This window comes from Bufo bufo, chromosome 6 (assembly GCF_905171765.1).
Source record: "Bufo bufo chromosome 6, aBufBuf1.1, whole genome shotgun sequence".
Classification (NCBI taxonomy): Eukaryota; Metazoa; Chordata; class Amphibia; order Anura; family Bufonidae; genus Bufo; species Bufo bufo.
The window spans coordinates 71,239,199-71,262,508 of record NC_053394.1 but is presented as its reverse complement, the minus strand read 5'-3'; the positions used below and the strand labels follow the sequence as shown (position 1 = coordinate 71,262,508).

The 23,310-nt window shown below is 43.7% G+C and overlaps 1 protein-coding gene across 2 annotated transcripts in view; it reads right to left on the bottom strand.

Annotated features, from left to right (window-relative positions):
• Positions 1-221: 221 nt before the first annotated feature.
• WBP1L (WW domain binding protein 1 like) overlaps positions 222-23,310 on the bottom strand; it is an 88,968-nt gene continuing 65,879 nt past the window's right edge. For both annotated transcript variants that reach the window (XM_040435025.1, XM_040435026.1), the window contains exons 2-4: positions 10,679-10,781; positions 4,688-4,849; positions 222-2,452 (exon numbers count right to left, since the gene is read on the bottom strand). In XM_040435025.1, the coding sequence (XP_040290959.1) occupies positions 1,761-2,452; positions 4,688-4,849; positions 10,679-10,781 (957 nt within the window). In that variant the 3' untranslated portion in view covers positions 222-1,760. The remainder of the gene's footprint in view (positions 2,453-4,687; positions 4,850-10,678; positions 10,782-23,310) is intronic.

Sequence of the window (23,310 nt, the reverse complement as noted above, 5' to 3'; positions counted from 1 at the left end):
TTAACCTAAACCCACTGCCTGTTCAACTAAAATAATGAGGCTCCTATTTATGTGAACTGCTCGACGCGTTTCTCCTAAATTTTTAGGGTCATCAGGAGCCATAAAGGAGTGTGATGCTAACTGACAAAATGTATGGACCCCGCCACCCTGTTCGTGGCGGCATCTCCGGCGCTAGTATGACCATATAGCAGAAAGCAATACAATACAATGCACCATTTTAATCTCAAAAGTCTCATTTTATTGTCCAACAAAATGATGAAATCCAGTGGAAGAAAGTTGTCAATGTCAATCCATGTTGCCACAGATATTTCAATGCAAATTTTAGAAGTGCACATTACAAAATAATGTAAAATTAAAAAGTTTCCCTAAGCACAGAGCATTGCTCAAGATAGAAAATAAGAAAAAAAACTTGCACTTTCCATGAGGCAATTTGTAACATTCAACCTTCTTAATGGTGTCGGCCAACAGTAACGTTTGTGGACCGGTGACATTCTTTATGCATATAGACCCCCTCTTGTACATTTTATAACGAAAATTCCCATCTCCTGAGGAATCGAAAGGGAATGTTCAACAAAACCAAATGGTCTAAAAAACGTACATGCGTCCTTATTGTAGCAGTAACATCTTAACCTTACAGCATGGAATACATACTCACATAGGCATGCGTTTCCATAATGAACCACACAACAACATATTTTTTACCATCAGTCTTTAGTGGTCAATGTAAAAATTGCATCGGCTTTTACGTAAGAGAAAACACTGCTTGCTGTGCTCATCTTTGACAATGGATGGAGAGCTGGTGTTATACCGGGTGTATCATCAAACCAAGTCCACTTTAAGAAAGAACCAGTGCTGGATCATTATCGTTGTGACTTCTAAACCATGCAATAATCTATGTGCGCTACAGAGAGCACCAATGAGTGGATGGAGAGGCAACCATAATAGGTTCTTAGCAGACCAGCTGCTTTGGATTTTATTGTGATGTCCATTCAAGAAAAAAAACAAAAACTTGTAGGTTTTTTGAGGGACAAAAGCTTATATTTAAGGCTAGAAATCGACCAATGTCCTACAATAACTAAACACTACCTACTTGAGGTGAAACGTGTATATGTGGAATACCACTATGTAACAGAGGTGTCATCTCTTCGTAGAAGCTATCTAATTAGGGTTACTTGGAATTAATAGTGTGTGCAAGTAAACACCCTTCCCCCATGCTACAAAAACACTGATGTACCCACTGCGCCTCTGGCTTTATATTTGTTCTCATACTTTCATCACAATACTGCGCATGTCTTCTGTCCTTGCCACAACTCTTCCAGTTTATGAAGCTCCATTTGCATTGTTTAATCTGGACGTTATTGGCTGCACTCACTCCAATAGAGGAATCATTTATCGAGTTGATTTCTTCTTATAATAACCTGCATTACGAGCGATGGAACCGGGAGATGACCTTTTGCTTATCTAACATTATTACGTTAATTAAGTCCAGACATTTCTCATACTGAACACTTTAAGCTTCAGCATCTACTCTTATTGTACTAGTCTTCCATCACCAAAACGATCATTACCAAAGCCCCATCTGAAAAAAAACAAAGGCATTAGTAAAGCACCGGGCATGTTTCCTTACTGCAGCTTTGGTAGAACATTTCCAAGTCTTTTAATGCACAGGGCAATGAAAAATAAGAAATAAAAACTCAAAAAAACAAACTGGTGGAACAGTCACTTATTTGTGTCCTTCTGTCTTAAAGGGACATTTTGTTTTAGCCACGGGAACTGCTACTGTTATGAGAATTTGGTGAGTCTTGTTGATTAATTGTGTTTAGCAAGCTCAAAGGCTGACGTGGCAAAGGCGGATGGTCGTTACTATCACACTGATCAAAAATCCCTTCTTCTTCGTCCCTGTGGGGACGAGCATCACAAGAATTGCAAGTGTCACAGAAGTTTTCCCCTGTGTCATCAATTAAGTCATCAAGTTCTTTAAAGTCATCATGATGGCCTCTATTGCACAGACAAACTTCAATTCCTGAGTCACCAGTGAACCTCCGGTGTCTCCCAGGAGTTTTGTCTTTGCCATCAAAGCTGTCAGAGCTATAGTCCTTCAAGAGTTCTTTAGAGTCCTTGTCTAAAAAGGACACTTGGTCGGCCATCTCATCTAACTCTGCACCATAGGCAGGATCATTGGAAGCATGGCCATTTGGCTTGTTTGCTACTCTTTCCAAACATGTTGTAGAAGGTTCACAGTCCACAATGCTGGGTGGTCTTGTGCCACTACAACTTGCTGCAGCTGGAGAGCTTGTTTGGCTGTTCTGGGCGTTTCGTACGGCCTCAGCCATTCCTGAACTTGAACATGCTGTGACGCACTGTTGGTGTAGAACAGTGTATGGTGGAGGTGGGGTAGGAGGTCTGTTGACCACTTCTTCATAAGGAGGTAGCAAATAATTTGGCAAAAATCCTGTGGAAAGAGAAGAAACCAGTGGTCATTAAACTATACAGTTTATTTTCAAGGTAAAGTTCTGCTGGATCTTTAGGGGCAAATTAATGAGTAACTGTTGTTTCAAGTGATTTTTCAGAATAAGCGTGTGCGTGTGTGTGTGTGCGTGCGTGTATATATATATATATATATATATTATATGAGTATTAAAGGGGTTTTCTGAGACTTTTGTGATCATTCGGTGTCTGACACCCAGGATCCCGACAATCAGATGTTTGAGAAGGCACTGGTGCTCACAGTTGCGCTATAGACATCGGTCACATGGCCTAGGCACAGCTCATCTCCATTGAAGTGAATGCAATACCAAGCACAGCCACTTTAAAATGGATAGCCCTGTTCTTGGTGAGCTGAGAGAGGTTGGTGAGCAGCGAGCGCCAGTGCATTCTCAAACAGGTGATTGGCAGGGGTCCCGGGTGTCGGACCCCCACCAATCAGATACTGATGACCTACCGAGAGGCTAGGTCATCAGTATAAAAGTCTCAGAAATCCCCTTTAACACTATGTCTAACCAGTAAATGGCTTGTAGCCTGCATTTATCACCAGTTTTCTCCTTTGTAGACTTTCCAATTGTCAACTTCACCTGAACTCAGCTATAGGAAGGGTAGAAACGATACGCGATGTCGTCTCCCATAAACTGTACACAGAGATGGTGGATGGGCAAAATGATTTTCATTAAAATAGATTTGCCAAGTACCCAATATTTATATTAAGAATAGATTCTACCGCTTCCGGATTTGTTTTGAATTTTTCAAAAAGTTTGGATTCACACAAAGCCTTACTTTCAGTTGAATGTTAATTTGGAGGTCTCTCTATGGTCTACTTTTGTTATAATGATGATCCATCCTGAGGAGAATAGGAAGGAGCCGTACCATTGAAATGATTTGTTACAGCAGAACTATAATTACACCTGCTCGCTGCTGCACGGCTAGTAGGAAATATTGAGGAGAACACAGCACGCGTATCAGCGCTGCGTTATCTTCACACAACTGATCTGCAGCGGTGCCTTCCAGTCTTTTACACACAGTAGCAAAACTAGGAAAATAGCTAAACCAGCCTCACATCTACAACTAGCTATTTCAGGTCAAATGCCCTTTATAAGAGCAAAGCAGAGAGATACAGATTTTCTAGTTGCAAGGCCTTGAGGGAAATCTCTGGGTGGGTACTATTTCTATTATGGAGACCAGTTAATATAGATTATTGTAGACTAGACAGAGCTCCTCTTGATTTTTGGGGAAAATATATTTATCACATCTAAGGCTAGTTTCACACTAGCGGCAGGGGACTCCGGCAGGCTGTTCCGGCGGGTGAACAGCCTGTCGGATCTGTCCTGCCCCTAGTTCACGTGTGCCCCCGGACTGCTGCTCCGTCCCCATTGACTATAATGGGGGCGGGGGTGGAGTTCTGGCGGCAGTACGGCAGCGCACGCCGATAGGCAGCCGGACTAAAAGTACTGCAGGCAGTCAATAGTCAATGGGGACGGAGCGGCAGTACGGGGGCACACGTGAACTAGCGGCAGGACGGATCCGACAGGCTGTTCACCCGCCGGAACAGCATGGCGGAGTCCCCTGCCGCTAGTGTGAAAGTACCCTAACATCTGCTGGCATCAGATAAGTTTAGGAAAGCTAATTTGAAGATCTTTCCCAAAAACCCAGAGGAGCACCATCTGGCCTACAATACCACGCACATGTACTCTGCATACTAGGGGCTCTCTATAATTAGAAAGGAGTACCCACGTAGAAAATGTGTATATATTGAGAAACACATGATAGTTTACGGTCTCTCTCAAAAAATTTGGTGAACCTGAAATAAACCGACTCTTGACTAGTTCACTCATCTCTAATTAATAAATATAGTGAATACAGATGCTATTAAAATTTATAATCCATATATTCAATGTCTGCAGAGTGCTGTTGCATTACATGCATCCAGTTCACGGCATCAATATTAAATGGTCACTCCAGGCAAGACTGATATGCTGTATTATGCCTAGTGCAGGAGGAGGTGTGCATAACACATTGAATGTAAATATCACCCCCCCCCCCCCCCCCCCACGCCTTGCATAACACAGTGTTTTGCCTGTAGTGACCCTTCAAGACATAGCTGAGAAGTAACTAAGTGTTCAGACATAAAAAAAACTGTAGTGGTCAAAAGTTTAAACCTAAAGCTATAAATAATGGATACAGTAAACAAACTTACGAAAGTAAAATGGCACAGAAGAGTAGCTGTGAGCTTCACGATAAGCTATAAGGTTAATCTCGTGCTGCCGCTGCTGTGCTTGGAGCCTGTGCTTAGCTCGCCGATGGTGGCATACACAGCAACAGCTGAGTATGATGATTATTGTCCACACCAGCCAAAACCCTGGATGGGGGAACAGAAACGCAAGTCCATGACATCAAGAGATCAGTCACGATATCGGAAAACAAAGGCAATAATTGTGTATGAACATGGCAAGGCTTACTTCCTATAATTCATGCCAGGAACTGGGGTAAAACATAGGGCAGGTCTACCCCAGCTCATATCCCATATAGATGTGATGTTCTGCTGCACGGACAGTCAAAAGGTGACAAAAAAGGTATTAAGAGGCCTGCGCTGCCCGATAAATTTATTGCATCTTACTGCAGTTCAGTTTGGACTAAGATCGGGTGTATGAAATGTAAATTCTCCCCACGGTGTTTAGAATTTCTCGAATTCTCTAGCACGCTGAAGCACGGTCTGCTTATCGTCCAGGTCGTTCCCCACCACTCTTATCCTGAAAATAGCCAACTTTTGAGGGCACGACCCCATCCATTAGTGTCTTCCATTGTAACACTGTGTACCTGTGCTGGTTTCCTGATTGCAAGTGCAGATGTAAACCTTTTGGCGGCTTTTGTGCAACCGGATGGGAGTGGCAGGGTTGTCCTTGGAGAAGACACGGATGACAAGCAAAGCAGCACTTCACAGTGCTAGAGAATGGCATGGAAATTCTAAAAACTATGGAGGAAATACATAATTTTCAATATACTTTTTTGGCTTAACAAAAGTCACAAAACTGGTGTTTTAATGCCAGTGCGACTAAGGCTACTTTCACACTAGCGTTCGGAGCGGATCCGTCTGATGTTTCATCAGACGGATCCGCTCCGATAATGCAGACGTTCGCATCCGTTCAGAACGGATGCGTCTGCATTAAAACTTAGAAAATTTTCTAAGTGTGAAAGTTGTCTGAGCGGATCCGTTCAGACTTTACATTGTAAGTCAATGGGGAACGGATCCGCTTGAAGATTGAGCCATATGGTGTCATCTTCAAGCGGATCCGCCCCCATTGACTTACATTGTAAGTCTGGACGGATCCGCTCGCCTCCGCACGGCCAGGCGGACACCCGAACGCTGCAAGCAGCGTTCGGGTGTCCGCTCACTGAGCGGAGCGGAGGCTGAACGCTGGCAGGCGGATACATTCTCAGTGGATCCGCCTCCACTGAGAATGCATTGGGGCCAGACGGATGCGTTCGGGGCCGCTCGTGAGCCCCTTCAAACGGTGCGCACGAGCGGACACCCGAACGCTAGTGTGAAAGTAGCCTTACTCTTAAAGTCGCAATTTGCATTTTATGCCAGTTTATGAAAAGGGTGAAGGGGGGAGATGGGTAGGCCACTGGACCACACACATTTTTATATTTTAATTCCAGAAACTGCCGTAAATATAAACTGAAATCTACGGCTCCTTGGAGCGATGAGTGCCAAAGGAGGCATGTCATTTAGGACAAGGCCTGTGCCTCCTCCAGCAGCACAGGCCGTACCAAGACTGATGCAGCAGACGCCAATCTTGATAAATCAGGGCCACAGTATTAGTAAGTTACAACTATACCCCCTCTTCCCTTTCTTTTGTACACATTATACCGTATATAAAGTAGCCAACTAAGCTACCCCCAAGCCAAAGGAAAAATTATTATGCCTACCTATAGCACCACTATCAATTATGAGAACTGGGGCCCCTGAAATGAATGAAGAGGCACGTCGAGATTGCACACTGCCATTACATTCATCTCTATGGGAGACAGACAAGAGCTGTACTCAACTATCTCCAGAACTCCCAAAGAGATGAACAGAACAGCATTGTGCATGTCCGACCTGCCACGGTGTTTACCTGGGGATTTCCCAAGGAGCATAGGGTCCCCCGTTCTCTTGTTCGATGGGGGCCCCATGGTAAAAAAAAACCCCACTGATCTAATAGTTTTACTCTAACCTGTGGATTGGGATAATGTGCTACCACGGAAATACCACTAATCTTCTCTTAAATATTAAACTTCTGTTCATTATCTGCATTTCACACACAAACTGAATTTGGTCCCTGTTTTTTCCAATCACCCTGCAAGCTTTTTTTCTATGAATATAGCTAAAAGGGTAAATTAAACGGTAGATTGCACCCAGTGAATTGGTTGTAGAGTGTTGTACAGAAACAAGCTACATGGACAACTCTTAGGTGGTGCTCACACTGGCATCGTGGGTTCTTACATAGCTCTATTTTGTAATGGATCCTGATGAATAACCTGCACTTATAATGGGTGATACAAATATTTTGTTGGACAACCCAAGAAGAAGAGCTTTCTAGGACCAGTCAATGTCCGATTATGGGGTGCCCACCAATCTGAATGAATTAATCGTTTACATAGGCATAGCAGTTCATGCATCCGGGTGACTTCTGGCAGCTGAGCCCCATTCACAGAGCTGCAGTACCACATACGGCCACACCTGTATTCATTGCGCTGTGCCTGTGTGAACACCGAAGGAGCCGCATTATCTGTGGAGGTCCTGGCACTTGAACCCTACCAGTCGAAGGATAGACCATCAATGTAAAGCCCTTAAAATTACTTGGATTACGATTGAGCAAAGATAAAAGGGGTCATTTATGATCAGAAAGTCTATAGTAGGCCCCCGTTCACGCCAGGTCTAAAAAAGGGGGCGTGGCGTGGGCAGGCCGATAGGCCCGTCTCATTCATCATTTTCTATGCCTGTTTTGGGTGTAGAAAATGGTCTAAATGTAAGACAGCAAGGAAGCTGGCTTACATTTAGACCGGTGCTGGATGCGCCGAAGTTATGAAGAGGCTGGTGCCTCTACATAACGTCGGCGGATCCACTGCCAGGGCAGGGACTTATTAAGACTGGCGTCTAAAATGACGGTCTTAACAAATGACCCCCTAAAATTTGTAGATTGAACAGAAAAAAGATAAAATAGTCAGTAGGACAGGAATGCTGAACTCTAGCAGACCCCGCAATGACAAACTCTACAGGCTCATTGCATGATCTGGACCAGCAATGAATAAGCTCAAGTACAGACTGACATTTCCCCAATATATATCTACTATGTGTCCTTACAGCCTAATATTCTGTGCGGGGGTTGGTGGAAATTCTTCCACATTAAGCACAGTATCTACTTTTATACCAGACATCCACCTGCTGGCATATCATATTCTTTAATCCCCAGCCACTTCAATGCGATTTGCTGATAACTTCACAGGGGAATATATTATTCCAGGGAACATGGTTATAGTTAGTTGAAGCAGTTTGCTGATCATGAGAAGTCTGGAACCGTCAGCTCTTGTTTACTAGAACTGAACATCCACATACTTTGTACACCCTGCACAGGCGGAGGCACCGAGGGGGCGCCTCAAAGTGACCGGCTCTCCTTAGATCACATTACATTCTGCCCAGAAACATGAGGGACACACATACATCATAAAATTCTGTTAATCTGGAATAGACGGTAATTGCTCTGTGCTGGACTGCACAGAGAAAACAGAAAAAAAAAGGAGGGAGAGAAAGAGAGACAGAAAAAGAGGGGGGGGAGAGAAAGAGAGACAGAAAAAGAGGGGGTGAGAGAAAGAGAGACAGAAAAAGAGGGGGTGAGAGAAAGAGAGACAGAAAAAGAGGGGGTGAGAGAAAGAGAGACAGAAAAAGAGGGGGTGAGAGAAAGAGAGACAGAAAAAGAGGGGGTGAGAGAAAGAGAGACAGAAAAAGAGGGGGTGAGAGAAAGAGAGACAGAAAAAGAGGGGGTGAGAGAAAGAGACAGAAAAAGAGGGGGTGAGAGAAAGAGACAGAAAAAGAGGGGGTGAGAGAAAGACAGAAAAAGAGGGGGTGAGAGAAAGACAGAAAAAGAGGGGGTGAGAGAAAGAGACAGAAAAAGAGGGGGTGAGAGAAAGAGACAGAAAAAGAGGGGGTGAGAGAAAGAGACAGAAAAAGAGGGGGTGAGAGAAAGAGACAGAAAAAGAGGGGGTGAGAGAAAGAGACAGAAAAAGAGGGGGTGAGAGAAAGAGACAGAAAAAGAGGGGGTGAGAGAAAGAGACAGAAAAAGAGGGGGTGAGAGAAAGAGACAGAAAAAGAGGGGGTGAGAGAAAGAGAGACAGAAAAAGAGGGGGTGAGAGAAAGAGAGACAGAAAAAGAGGGGGTGAGAGAAAGAGAGACAGAAAAAGAGGGGGTGAGAGAAAGAGAGACAGAAAAAGAGGGGGTGAGAGAAAGAGACAGAAAAAGAGGGGGTGAGAGAAAGAGACAGAAAAAGAGGGGGTGAGAGAAAGAGACAGAAAAAGAGGGGGTGAGAGAAGAGAGAGAGAGAAAAAGAGGGGGTGAGAGAGAAAAAGAGGGGGTGAGAGAAGAGAGACAGAAAAGAGGGGGTGAGAGAAAGAGAGACAGAAAAAGAGGGGGTGAGAGAAAGAGAGACAGAAAAAGAGGGGGTGAGAGAAAGAGAGACAGAAAAAGAGGGGGTGAGAGAAAGAGAGACAGAAAAAGAGGGGGTGAGAGAAAGAGAGACAGAAAAAGAGGGGGTGAGAGAAAGAGAGACAGAAAAAGAGGGGGTGAGAGAAAGAGACAGAAAAAGAGGGGGTGAGAGAAAGAGACAGAAAAAGAGGGGGTGAGAGAAAGAGACAGAAAAAGAGGGGGTGAGAGAGAAAAAGAGGGGGTGAGAGAGAAAAAGAGGGGGTGAGAGAGAAAAAGAGGGGGTGAGAGAAAGAGAGACAGAAAAAGAGGGGGTGAGAGAAAGAGAGACAGAAAAAGAGGGGGTGAGAGAAAGAGAGACAGAAAAAGAGGGGGTGAGAGAAAGAGAGACAGAAAAAGAGGGGGTGAGAGAAAGAGAGACAGAAAAAGAGGGGGTGAGAGAAAGAGACAGAAAAAGAGGGGGTGAGAGAAAGAGACAGAAAAAGAGGGGGTGAGAGAAAGACAGAAAAAGAGGGGGTGAGAGAAAGACAGAAAAAGAGGGGGTGAGAGAAAGAGACAGAAAAAGAGGGGGTGAGAGAAAGAGACAGAAAAAGAGGGGGTGAGAGAAAGAGACAGAAAAAGAGGGGGTGAGAGAAAGAGACAGAAAAAGAGGGGGTGAGAGAAAGAGACAGAAAAAGAGGGGGTGAGAGAAAGAGACAGAAAAAGAGGGGGTGAGAGAAAGAGACAGAAAAAGAGGGGGTGAGAGAAAGAGAGACAGAAAAAGAGGGGGTGAGAGAAAGAGAGACAGAAAAAGAGGGGGTGAGAGAAAGAGAGACAGAAAAAGAGGGGGTGAGAGAAAGAGAGACAGAAAAAGAGGGGGTGAGAGAAAGAGACAGAAAAAGAGGGGGTGAGAGAAAGAGACAGAAAAAGAGGGGGTGAGAGAAAGAGACAGAAAAAGAGGGGGTGAGAGAGAAAAAGAGGGGGTGAGAGAGAAAAAGAGGGGGTGAGAGAGAAAAAGAGGGGGTGAGAGAGAGAGAGAGAAAAAGAGACAGAAAAAGAGGGGGTGAGAGAGAGAGAGAAAAAGAGGGTGTGAGAGAGAGAGAGAGAGAGAAAAAGAGGGGGTGAGAGGGAGAGAGAGAGAGAAAAAGAGGGGGTGAGAGAGAGAGAGAGAGAGAAAAAAAGGAGACAGTGGGGAAAAAAAAAAGATTAAAAATGATGCAGAAAAGAGAACAAAGAAAGCAGGAGAGGGAAAGAAAAAGGAAAGAAAGTAAGAAGAAAGAGGAAAAAAAAGGAGACAGGAAAAAAGAAAGAGGTGAGAGAGAAAAAAAAAAAATAGGAAAGGACAAAAAAAAGGAGACAGAAAAGGAGAGGAAAAAAAGAAAAGGAGAAAGAGAATTCAGTAGACAGAGCAAGATAAAGAGATAGAAAGTACAAATGAGACACAGAAACTCTGAAAATATGACACACACAATGATTGTTAATGATGCAAAAATTTAAAACATTCCCAATTTTTTTAAGAAAAAGACTTACACCACAGTTCATAATAGTAGTTGCAGCACTGAGATTGTCCACAGCAGTGACCCGTTTCACATATGTAACTCTGATTGTTGACTCCGATGCAGATTTCCTTATCCTAGAAAATGAAAAAAAACAATGTAAATGTATAGATAATGAAGAAAAGCTTCACCGTGCACATTATATGAACGTACAAGCATCGGATTTCCTTCTGCATACCACTATGTTTACTAAGTTTTTATTAAAGTATTTCAAGTTTTAACATTGTCACAATAGATGGACAACAATTCGTAGACAATCCAATCATAGGATCACGCAGGATCCGAAGTGCAGTGTTACAGATGAAAACGTCTAACAGAGTTGTTATGTTGATTATACACAAGAATTTATATGACTGTAAATATTAAAATACGGATGTAGCAGGGTTAACACACATGCTTTATGAGACATGTTATCTAAACTAAATGCAACTAAATGCGTTAAGCAATTGATTTTCAATAGCTTTTGTTTCAAGATAACACGATGTTAGGAAATTTGAGTTAAGAGTGTGTGTGTGTGTGTGTGTGTTACCCCTGCTACAACTGTATATGCTTATACGTATGGTATCATACAACAATAAGTGTGCGAAAAGATATGAATGCCATCTTCTGTAGTCTATGCATTACAACATTACTTCTGAACCTAGGCTCGGGTATTTGAGCCATTAAGTATCTGAAATCACTAAAAGAAAAAGAAAAAAAAAGGGGTGGGGGTGGGAATGGAGTAAAGAAGGAGGGAAAAGGAAGAGAAGCATAGGGGAAAGTCAAATTTAGTTTAGCTTACGGAGGTCCCCAGCACAGGCTCTGTATGAGATGCCAAAGTAGGTCTTAGCATATGTCTAAATTCTGGAGTCTAAGAAAGTGAGTAGAGAGTGACATCTGTTTACAAATATCTCTGACCTTCCCTGTTGGTCTGCTATCAGCTCATCCATTCTTAGAATGTATCTCAGTTCCTTGGACCACTCATGCATAGTGGGTGGGGACCTGGATTTCCAGTGTCTGGGAATTACCATTCGCGCAGCCGACATGAAATGTCTTAGGACTCCTTTCTTGACTTGGGCCAAGGAACCGGGTACAAGATATACTAGTGTTATTTGAGGAGTATTAGGCCCCCTGCACACGATCAGGATTGCGCGCGGATTTGCGTGCGGAAAATCCGCACCGTAGGTCATGTCCATTGTATTCTATGAGAATTTGAAATTCTCAATGCACACGATGCAGATTTTTTCCGCGCGAATTTTGACCTGCGGTGCGGATTTTAAAATCCGCGACATGTCAATTAATTTTTTTTTTCCTGACCGGATTTTCATCATTCACTTAGTGAAATCCGCATGCGGAAAATCCGCACCGAATCCGCACCAAATCCGCACGCAAATCCGTATGCAAATCCGCACCAATTAATGCGGATTGACCGCACGGATTTGCCTGTGAACACCTGCGGATTTCAGTGCGGATTCTCCGCACATGAATCCTGATCGTGTGCATGTAGCCTTAGGAATTATCTTTCCAGAAAACTTGGCGTATATCTGCAAGACTTGATCCCAGAACGAGCGTATTGCCAAACAACTCCACCATACATGTAATAGGGAACCTCTATCTTTTTCACATCTCCAGGACGTCTCTGGGACTGAGGGAAACATGTAGTGTAGTGTGGTTGCAAAGTAATACCATCTGTAGAGAATTTTGTAATTTTTCTCTTTAACCTGCGCCGCCATCGATATTTAATGGGAGAACGTACACATCTTCTTCACCTCCTCCTCCGTGAACATAACCTGTAGGTCCAATTCCCATTTGTCAAAGAATGGTGCTCTATTCCCACTGTGGAGATCCAAAAGAACCCCATATAGCGCGGACAGGACACCTCTATCGCTCCTTGATTGTAGGTACATTTTATCAAAGTGTGTCAGAGGAACTGTCACCTCTTTGGAGAACGTAGCCGTAAAAAAGGAGTTTAACTGAGAATACCCTAACAAAGAAATCGTATTAAACGTAGCGTTTTGGCCTAAGTCAGCAAATGAGGTCAGTTTCCCTGAGGTCAGAACATCTTTTATTGTTAAGAAACTATCGTGCACCGTTCTAATGAGGAAGGACAATGGAGTCAGTCCCGGAGTAAATTCTGGATTACCATGTAATGGAGTCATGGGGCCTGGTCTAAACGTAATCTGATTTAGCTATCCAGTCGTCCCAGACTGCCAGTGCGTGTCATAAAAGAAATGGCCAGTCTTCTCTAGGAGGTCTATCCGCTAAGGTGATCCAGGGTACGGCTTTGAGGGGAAGCGGGTACTACTCCAAGGTGACCCACAGCTTCTTCGGGTTCTTGTGCATCCAGGACCTTCATGTTTGTTTAGGACTTTTTATTCAACCTAGGCTTATTGGTATTCCAAATAAACCTAGTTAGAGCTCTTTGTATGTCCAGAAAATACTTCTTCGGAGCATGAATAGGTATAGTTTGGAATAGATCTAAAAACCTCTGGAGAATATCCATTTTGACAGTATTCATGCGACCAAACCAAGACAGGTGTTTCAGCTTATACAATCAAAGGTCTTCAGGGGTTCTCCCCTGCAGTGGCAAGTAGTTCAAGGGGAATAGTAAGTGTAGTTGTGTAGGGATTTGGATACCCAGGTATGTCAAACTTTGATCTTTCCATTTGAATGGGAAATTATTTTGGATATTTCTGTTTGGGGGAGAGAGATGTTTAATAATTCGGTCTACCTTAAAATTACTAAGATGACTAAACTGTCAAATTCCTGGAGCAGTGATGGTAAGGAAATATGGGGGGAAGTGACAGAGAAGGAGATCATCAGCATAAAGTGCAAGTTTATGGTGAGAATTTGGGGTTTGTATGCCTTTAATATCTGGGTTGTTCCTAATTGCCATTGCTAAATGTTCTATCGTCAAAACATAAAGAGGAGATAGGGGACACCCCTGTCGTGTGCCATTATGGATGTCAAAAGCCGGGCTAAAATTCTGTTGGTTTGCACCCGTGCTGACATTTGAGTATACAGAGCTGTCACCATCTCTATATATCTGCCACCTACCCCAATTTGTTTTAGTGAAGCCAACATGAATTGCCAGTGGACTCTGTCGAATGCCTTTTCAGCATCCACAGACATCAGGCACATGGGAGTTTGCTGCTTTTGGGCCTGTGCCATCAGGGTAATGGTACGGATGGTGTTATCTCTTGCCTCTCTCCCTGGAACAAATCCTACTTGGTCTTTGTTTACAATTCCAGGTAGGACCATGTTTATTCTTTTTGCCAGTATTTTTGAGAATATCATAATGTCACAATTTATCAAAGATATCGGTCTATAATTACTACAGACAGTGTGTTCCTTATTTGGCTTGGGTATGGCCACTATGTGGGCTTCAAGAGATTGTTTTGGGAATGGACACGTTGGAGATATACTATTAAAAACTTTAGTCAGGAAAGGGAGGAGTAGTTCATGATGTCGCTTAAAGAAGACCTTTCACTTGTAAAAACTATGTGAACTGAGTATGCTGCCATGTAGAGCGGCACCCAGGGATCTCACTGCACTTACTATTATCCCCGGGCGCCGCTCCGTTCTCCCGTTATGCCCTTCGGTACCTTTGCTCTTTAAGTTATAGTAGGCAGGTCTTCCCTTGTCCTGTGGGCGTCTCCTTCTCCTAGGCTGCAGCGCTGGCCAATCGCAGCGCACAGCTCACAGCCTGGGAGAAAAAAAACTCCCAGGCTGTGAGCTGTGCGCTGCGATTGGCCAGCGCTGCAGCCTAGGAGAAGGAGACGCCCACAGGACAAGAGAAGACCCGCCTACTATAACTTAAGGAGCAAAGGTACCGAAGGGCATAACGGGAGACCGGAGCGGCGCCCGGGGATAATAGTAAGTGCAGTGAGATCCCCGAGCGCCGCTCTACATGGCAGCATACTTAGTTCACATAGTTTTTACAAGTGAAAGGTCCTCTTTAAAACAGGATACTAATAAAGCCATCCGGGCCAGGGCTTTTCTTTCCCTTAAGTGAGAAGACCACTGCCTGAACTTCTGATTCTGTGAAAGGCTGGTCTAATTCTGCACTCTGTTCTATTGAGACCTCAGGCAAAGCCGTCTCATTAACATAAGAAGAAATTCGGTCCTCGAGATCTTGCTGGGGCATATCTGCAAACTGTCCTTTGATACTATACAAGGAGTTGTAATATGTTTTAAAAACTTCTGCAATGTGGGAAGGGTGATGTACTGCCTGTCCCCTGTGATCTTTGATCTCTGGGATATAAAAGTTTGCGTTAGCCGGGGGTGTAACAATCTAGCCAGTGCGCGTCCGCACTTATTAGCACTGTCATATAGAAAACTGCAGAAACGCTCCCCAGCTAGATTGATCTCTCGTCTATGGCTGCTTTTAACTTGTCCCTCACTTCAGTTAGCTCAGTCAAAATAACTGGGGTTAGGGCCCGTTTGTGTAGGGATTCTAATCCGTGCAAACGCTCAGACAGTCTTTTAATATGTATTTCCCGTTCCCTTTTCAATCTGGACCCGTGTTGTTTAAGCGTGCCTCTAATCACACATTTTAGTGCTTCCCACTGCAGAGGAGGAGTCGTAGTATCAGAAGAGTGGGTCACCATGAAATCTTTAATAGCCTTCTCTATCGCCTGACTACAAACCATATCTCTCAGCAGGGACTCATTAAAACGCCAAATCCGATCTTTAGCCAGCATGTCTGGCAATTAAAGAGAGAGAAAAATGGGTGCGTGGTCTGACCATAAAGCTGTACCAATAGTAGCCTTAGGATGGAAAGATAGAGCATGGTGGCAAATGGCAAACAAGTCAATCCTACTGTACGAGATATGGGCCTGCAAGTAGAAAGTATAGTCCTGTTCCCCAGGATGCAATATTCACCATACATCTACTGTGTAGGACCGCTCGTACCCTGGAAGTGGTTGAGATTGGGATTAATGACCTACCTACGGAAGTGTCAAATTTTGGATTCAAAGTCAGATTGAAATCTCCACCAAGAAGGAGAACACCCTCTATGAAGGAGTCCAACCTAAACATAATGGAAGCAAACGTCTTACCCTGCCCTGAGTTTGGCAGGTATACATTACCAATTGTGTATGTTCTCCCATGGACTGCCAGCTTGAGGAAGACATATCTCCCTTCGTTATACACTCACCTAAAGAATTATTAGGAACACCTGTTCTATTTCTCATTAATGCAATTATCTAGTCAACCAATCACATGGCAGTTGCTTCAATGCATTTAGGGGGGTGGTCCTGGTCAAGACAATCTCCTGAACTCCAAACTGAATGTTAGAATGGGAAAGAAAGGTGATTTAAGCAATTTTGAGCGTGGCATGGTTGTTGGTGCCAGACGGGCCAGTCTGAGTATTTCACAATCTGCTCAGTTACTGGGATTTTCACGCACAACCATTTCTAGGGTTTACAAAGAATGGTGCGAAAAGGGAAAAACATCCATTATGCGGCAGTCCTGTGGGCAAAAATGCCTTGTGGATGTTAGAGGAGAATGGGCCAACTGATTCAAGCTGATAGAAGAGCAACGTTGACTGAAATAACCACTCGTTACAACCGAGGTATGCAGCAAAGCATTCGTGAAGCCACAACACGCACAACCTTGAGGCGGATGGGCTACAACAGCAGAAGACCCCACCGGGTACCACTCATCTCCACTACAAATAGGAAAAAGAGGCTACAATTTGCACGAGCTCAACAAAAAATTGGACTGTTGAAGACTGGAAAAATGTTGCCTGGTCTGATGAGTCTCGATTTCTGTTGAGACATTCAAATGGTAGAGTCCGAATTTGGCGTAAACAGAATGAGAACATGTATCCTTCCTCTGATGGCTACTTCCAGCAGGATAATGCACCAGGTCACAAAGCTCGAATCATTTCAAATTGGTTTCTTGAACATGACAATGAGTTCACTGTACTAAAATGGCCCCCACAGTCACCAGATCTCAACCCAATAGAGCATCTTTGGGATGTGGTGGAACGGGAGCTTCGTGCCCTGGATGTGCATCCCTCAAATCTCCATCAACTGCAAGATGCTATCCTATCAATATGGGCCAACATTTCTAAAGAATGCTATCAGCACCTTGTTGAATCAATGCCACGTAGAATTAAGGCAGTTCTGAAGGCAAAAGGGGGTCCAACACCGTATTAGTATGGTGTTCCTAATAATTCTTTAGGTGAGTGTATATTCGGGTATCTATAACAGAACAAGAAAAGGATTTGTGTGAAGCAATGGAGACTCCTTTGGATTTAGCTTCCAGATTTGTGCTATGAAAACAAGTGGTATCGTTTTTAGATCTAAAATGTGGGACATGGTGTGTTTTAAAGTGTGTTTCTTGCAATAGTATAATCTGGGTTTTTTCAATTTGAAGTTCTGACAATATCTTTGATCTTTTCTCTGGGATGTTAAATCCCCTAACATATAAGGAGACAACCTTGATAGAGCCTGGGGCGGCCATGACGAGAATTGACAGCGGATAGGGGAAGGGAGGGAAGAAAAGAGGAAAAAAATAAATAAATAAATAATAAAAATAATAATAATAAATATAAAAAAGGGGGGTTATAGACTAATATATCCTCAATATAACCTCGGTTAAGTGGGCCAAACATAAAATGTTTTACCTAACTGGGGTCAGTCTTCCAAAGGCAGGTGAGGAGAGCACCACAAAACTATATAATGAGAATGCTAATCTAATACCATTCCTCCTCTTAGTTAAACAGAATAGTAAAATTATTCTGGCCGGACAATAACTAGCCTAACTAAACTAAATAAGGGTCTATTAAAGAGCAGTCAGCAATCTGCAGATGACTGTTGTAAGCCTCAACTTCCTTCCAGGTCTTTGTTAGCTTAGTATAGAATTAAAGATTATAACAGGAGAACTAAAGAAAGGGCACCCCGTGTGCCAACACAATCAAAAAGAGGCACTCCCAACATCTACATAGAGCTAATATATAGAAGCCAACAATACGGCGGAATCCATGTTTAAAGCATTTTTAGGACTTGTGTTGATTACGTCAGAGGCCTCTGGGAGTTGGGGATCTTCCTTGGCCCAGGTTTGTTTGCCTTCCAGACCGAGAATCGGGACGGTAACAGTGGGGTAGCGTGCCACCCCACTGTTACCGGGTAATTTCAGGCAGCCCGAGAGCCGCCAAAAAGTCTGCCAATTCAGAAGGATCTCTTAACTCGAAGCGTCATTCGTTGCGTCGGACTATTAGCTGAAAGGGATATCCTCATATATATATATGGTATCTCTCTTTCAAGCATTCCAGTAGAGGACGTAACGCTCTCCGTTGTAGTAAGGTGGAACGGCATAGATCCTGTAGCAAAGAAATGTGAGCACTCAATAGTAGGTTTATTCCGCGTTTTCCTCATAATTTCCTCTTTCACAGTATAGTAATGCAGGCGACATATAACGTCCCTTGGCTTGGAGGAATCCAGGTTTGGAGGCGCCAGTGCCCTATGAGCCCTGTCAAGTTCCAAATCATTTGAGATAGATCTATCCAGGATTTTCTTGAAAATGTCCTGTAAGGTGGGCACTAAATCTACTGTAGTGATAGACTCCGGGAGACCCCTGATCCTACTGTTGTTTCTTCCATTTCTGTTTTCAGAATCTTCATGTAGACTGTAAAGTTGACTAATGTGTTGATCCCTAGTGTCTTCCCTCTTTTCCAGATAATTGATTCTGGTTGTTAATTCATCCTGGTGGGATGCCACTGCCTCCACCCTCTCTTCAATGATTTGTAGATTGCTGGAAATGGAGTGTAACTCTTGCTTGTAGGAGGTTTCTAGGCGCACAATAAATTGCTCCATTTCTTGCTTGGTCGGCAGTTGTTTTACATGCTCCCTCCAATTCCCGGTTAATTCATCTTGTTCCGGAGATGTTGGGGTGGTGTCTGAGGCTGGGGGAGACTGCTCTGAGTGCTGTGGACTAGAAACTTGGTGTTCTGTGGCCGGTGTGTAAGATGGCGGCAGAGGAGGGAAGGGCCTCTGGATTCAGCAAGAGTCCCCTCTGTTCTTCCTCCACTGCTCCCGCGCCCTGCAAGCGGTTACCTGAGGTAGGTATGGCAGTTGGGGCTTGTGTGGCTGTATCTGTGCTGCAGCGCTTGTTTTGTGCGCCATGGGAGAGAAGGCAGCAGTGTGGGGATTGCAGCCTGTTACCGTCTGCCCTTCCAGGGCAAAGAAGTGCTGGATGCCGCCTCGTGCTGCGTCTGATGCCGGGTCTGTTGGGCTGGCTGTGGAGCCCTTTCTTGTCCGGACCATTGAGGCACCGGTAGGTGCTGGAGGAATCGCCTGCTTGTAGGATCGTGGCGGGAGCTCACAGCAGGTGCGTGTTCACTCCGCCATTGTCAGGACCTTCTGCATACCACTATACGACTATATGTTACTTATAAAGCATCCCATATGGATGAGCCCACTGAGCTCTTTGCTCCGTACCATATGGATTCAGATTTTCTCCATATGGATTTTTAACAAAAAAAAAGTGTTTTAAAACCTTGTGGTACAAGCACTGTGTCATACAGATGTTTTATAGAAAAGTAAAATGTTCAGGTCTCCAGTGGAGCTGCATGAGCGGCATACTGCTTTTATGAGTACACAGACACCTACTTTGAAGAACATGAGGCAAGAGACCATCAGCTGCATATCTGGGAATTCCTCCATATGGATCCCAAAGATGCGTTTATCCATGGGTCATATTTCACATACAACCCTGGGTATGTGGGAATTTCTAGTGAGTGCGTAAAGGAAGATCTCTATTTTAGACTTCCGTAGACTGTATTTACACTTGTGACCGGAGGACCGATAAAACTTTCCAGTATTTTTGAAGGTAAACATAAAGCTGCCTGCTGTGTTAATCTTCCATACAGATATACAGAGATCCCAACACAATCCACAAAAGCCAAGAAAAGTATACAGCAAGACAACAAAAATAAAAAACCCACACATCGTCCACTTATGATCTTTAGCGTAAACAAGAGAGTTTTCCAATGTCATCACCAACTCAGTCTCATGTGCGTCAAGAGGAAAAGAAAGGGTTCCCCATGGACCTGGCCTCTGACTAAGTAAATAAAGAAAAGCAAAAACAAGAGATCTGTTAAACAAAAAAAAAAAAAAAATTCAGCAAAATAATACAAAAGGCCATAAAACACCACCACACAAAATAATGTTTTAGAGTCCAATTCCACTATATCAAATAATGAAATCCCACAATGTAATGACGGAAGACAACAATTCGTGCTTACTGTTCCACAGGAAAGAACTTCTAATCAATCCTCTACAAATGGTTTTTCCTGGCAGTTTATGCAGAGTTTGGTAAGCAATAATTATCTCTCTCCTCGAGAGTCCCTGTTTGGTCAAACTAGAAAAATATCTTAAAAGTGGTTCCGTCACCCGGATCAACCCTATCTTACTAGGCATATAGCCTGGTAGGGTTGATGACGCTGATTAAAATGATACCTGTGTGATGTCTGTCAGTGGTATTGTTACGTGAACTTTTTCAATTATGCCCCCCTGCCTTTAGATTGAAAGTGCTAGGCCACACTCGTGCACACAACACCTTTGTTCGTCGGGATGAAGCCGAAGATGTGCATGCGCTGTTCTGGACACAAGTGCGGTCTAGCTCAAGAACTTTTCCTTCCCGAAACTCTGCTGCTCATTGATACATGTAAATCCACCTTTAGGCCTCTTTCACACAGGCGTCACAGATTAGGTCCAGATGCGTTCAGGGTGCATTCAGTTAAAAATGGGCGATTTAGCTCTCAAAATAAGTCAGTTTTGACTGCGAATGCGTTCAGCGTTTTTTTTTTTTTTCTCGCGCGGATGGCATGCATTTTTCACGCGCGTGAAAAAAATCACAACCATCTTTTTGAGTCACATGTTAATTTGAAAGACATATAAATACCCCCAGCATGCTCATCTGTTTGGGAAAGCTCCATTTTGTGAGGATTTAATCTATTGTGTGGAGTGTTTGTCTTGGTTCCTTAGCAGGATGTCAGCTTTCTCATGATCATATCCTGACCATGTGCTTTTGCACTGGCTGGTGTGCCGATGCTTTGGAGAGTGGAGAGAAATGATTGAGGAAGAGGATGTGGGTTCATCCTATTATTGCGCAGAGGGCTTGCAAAGGTCAGTTTGCAAGTCTGTATTCAGACCTATATGAGCACCCTGCCAAATTGTATAATTACTGCAGAATGTCCATTCCCACCTTTGATCGGCTTTTGTCAGAGTTGAGGCCTTCATGGACACCAACATGCGGCGTTGTCTTTCAGCTGAGGAACAGCTCATAATAACTCAGGTATGCAAAAATGTGTGCAGTTATAAAGACATAAAAGTAATATAGTTACAATATATAGATGATGTAAAGTTCCATATGAGCTGTGAGCTCCTGTGCTGCCACAACCTACAAGGCAGCAGTGGCTTCAGATTACCCAAAGCTTCAATTTCCAAACTGTATTGTTGCCATTGACAGGAAGCATATACAGGTGAAGAAGCCACCGAACTCAGGGTCCTGATTCTAGAATTCTAAACAGTTTTTCTCGCCTTAGCTGACACAAACTACAGGTTTAAATATGTAGATATCAGGGCATATGGAAGTTCGGCAGATGCTTGCATCTTCCGGGCTTCCAGAATGGGACGGTGGCTTTAGTCCAACCAACTGGACATTCCCCAGGCAGCTCCTCTGGCCCCCCTGCACCATTTGTTATAGTTGGCGATGAGGGGCTTGCGCTATCCTATTGCGTCCTTTCCCCAGATGAGGATTGGATGAGAAAAGGCGCACATTAAATTATAGATTAAGCAGAGCCCGAAAGTTTGTGAAGTGGGCCTTCGGGATCTTAGCCAGCAAATGGCATATCCTTCTTTCGGCCATCCAGCTTGCCCTGGAAAATGTAAATACAGTAATAAAAGTGTGTAGTTCTCCATAACTACATTTGCATGTATGAGGCTACTCCTGATGAAGATGCGGACGTCTTTACTGCAGCAGCCCATGGAGACCCCTCTCAACTTGGAAGAGCCGGTTCAGCAGGACTGAGGCCTCTTTCACACTGGCGTGTGCGGCGTATTGCGGGGCGCAATACACGAGCACAGTCCGTGGGGCAGCCGCAGCGGATCACGAACCCATTCACTTCAATAGGTCCGCAATCCGGCCATTCCGCAAAAAGATAGAACATATCCTATCTTTTTGCGGAACAGAAGTACAGGACAAAACCCCACGGAAGCACTCCGTAGTGCTTTCGTAGGGTTCAGTTCGGCACCATTCCGCATCTGCGGACCAATTCAAGTGAATGGGTCCGCATCTGTGATGCGGAATGCCCACAGAATGGCACCTGTGTATTGCGGGTCCGCAATACGGCGACGGGGCGCACACGCCAATGTGAATGAGGCCTGAGAGTGAGGGAATTATTTTCTGATTATTTCATGTCTCCAGCTGGTTCATTTCCTTTTTGTCCACAGCAATCGTCACGTGGAGCTACATAAATAAAGCTGACTATAGAGTGTATATATCCTGGATGGATCACGTTTTTAGTTAGTATTTTTCTAATTTTTTTAGTTAGGGACTCGCAAGACAATGAGGACCGTTGACGTGGGTTGCAAGCTTACATATTTTGCAGACATCCTGGGGGAGATTTATCAGAACTGGTGTAATGTACAACAAGCTTACAACATTTTGATAATTCTCCCCCATATTGTTTTTATAAATGTCTGAAACATGGACTAATACCTCATTTTTAGGAAGAGAGCAATGTAATGTGCAATCTCTGAGAAATATGTATTACCTGTTACAATAATAGTATTTGGCCAACTTTAATAAATGTTAACATATGTAATGTAAAAATAAAAAAAATATTGTTTTTCCATATGTGTAGTCCTTGATCTTTTGAGCCCTGATAGCTCTTGTAATGAAGATGTGTAATAAAGTACCTATTTTTGTATGTCTATTTCAAAGAAAGGGTATACTCATTTTATTACTTTAGCACACAGTCAAAAACATCCTTAGCGCACATTGGGTCTGTAATGTATATGAAAAAATGCCAACGAAGGGATATGTTGAATGTGTCTGTACACTATACACAAAAATAAGCATGTTTTCATTAATAAAAAGCCATACAAGTAAACAAACAAAAAAGTCCTTTATTATAAAGTTGAGATTTATCACCTTTATATTATGAGACTACATTATACCCTGTCCTGGTCAAAAAAACTAAAAACACATATTTACAACTGAAAAAAAAGCGTGTGGGTGAGGATGGGCCTCCCTCATACTGTAGGCCATGGTAACTGCCATGTGAAGATGTACTTGGCTGTTGAGAAGGGCCAGGTTGGCAAGATGAGGGGGCCTGTTGGCGGTAAGTGGACTCTCCACTATATGTAGGCCCATAATGGCGAGGTCGCCCTTGAGGAGGGTATTCTGGTGGGTGTTTGTACACATGAGGAGGTGGCCTTGGCACAGGGCCAGTGATGTTCCCATTGCTGTGCCAGTTCTCCAATGCCCGATAAATCTCTGATGTATCATTGGGAGAAGTGGCTGCCTCCAGAACAATACCTACTGCTGACTGTGGAAGAGTCAGGAAACGTGTCGCCAGACTCCTCACATAGAGGTCGACATCGTCCTCATGCC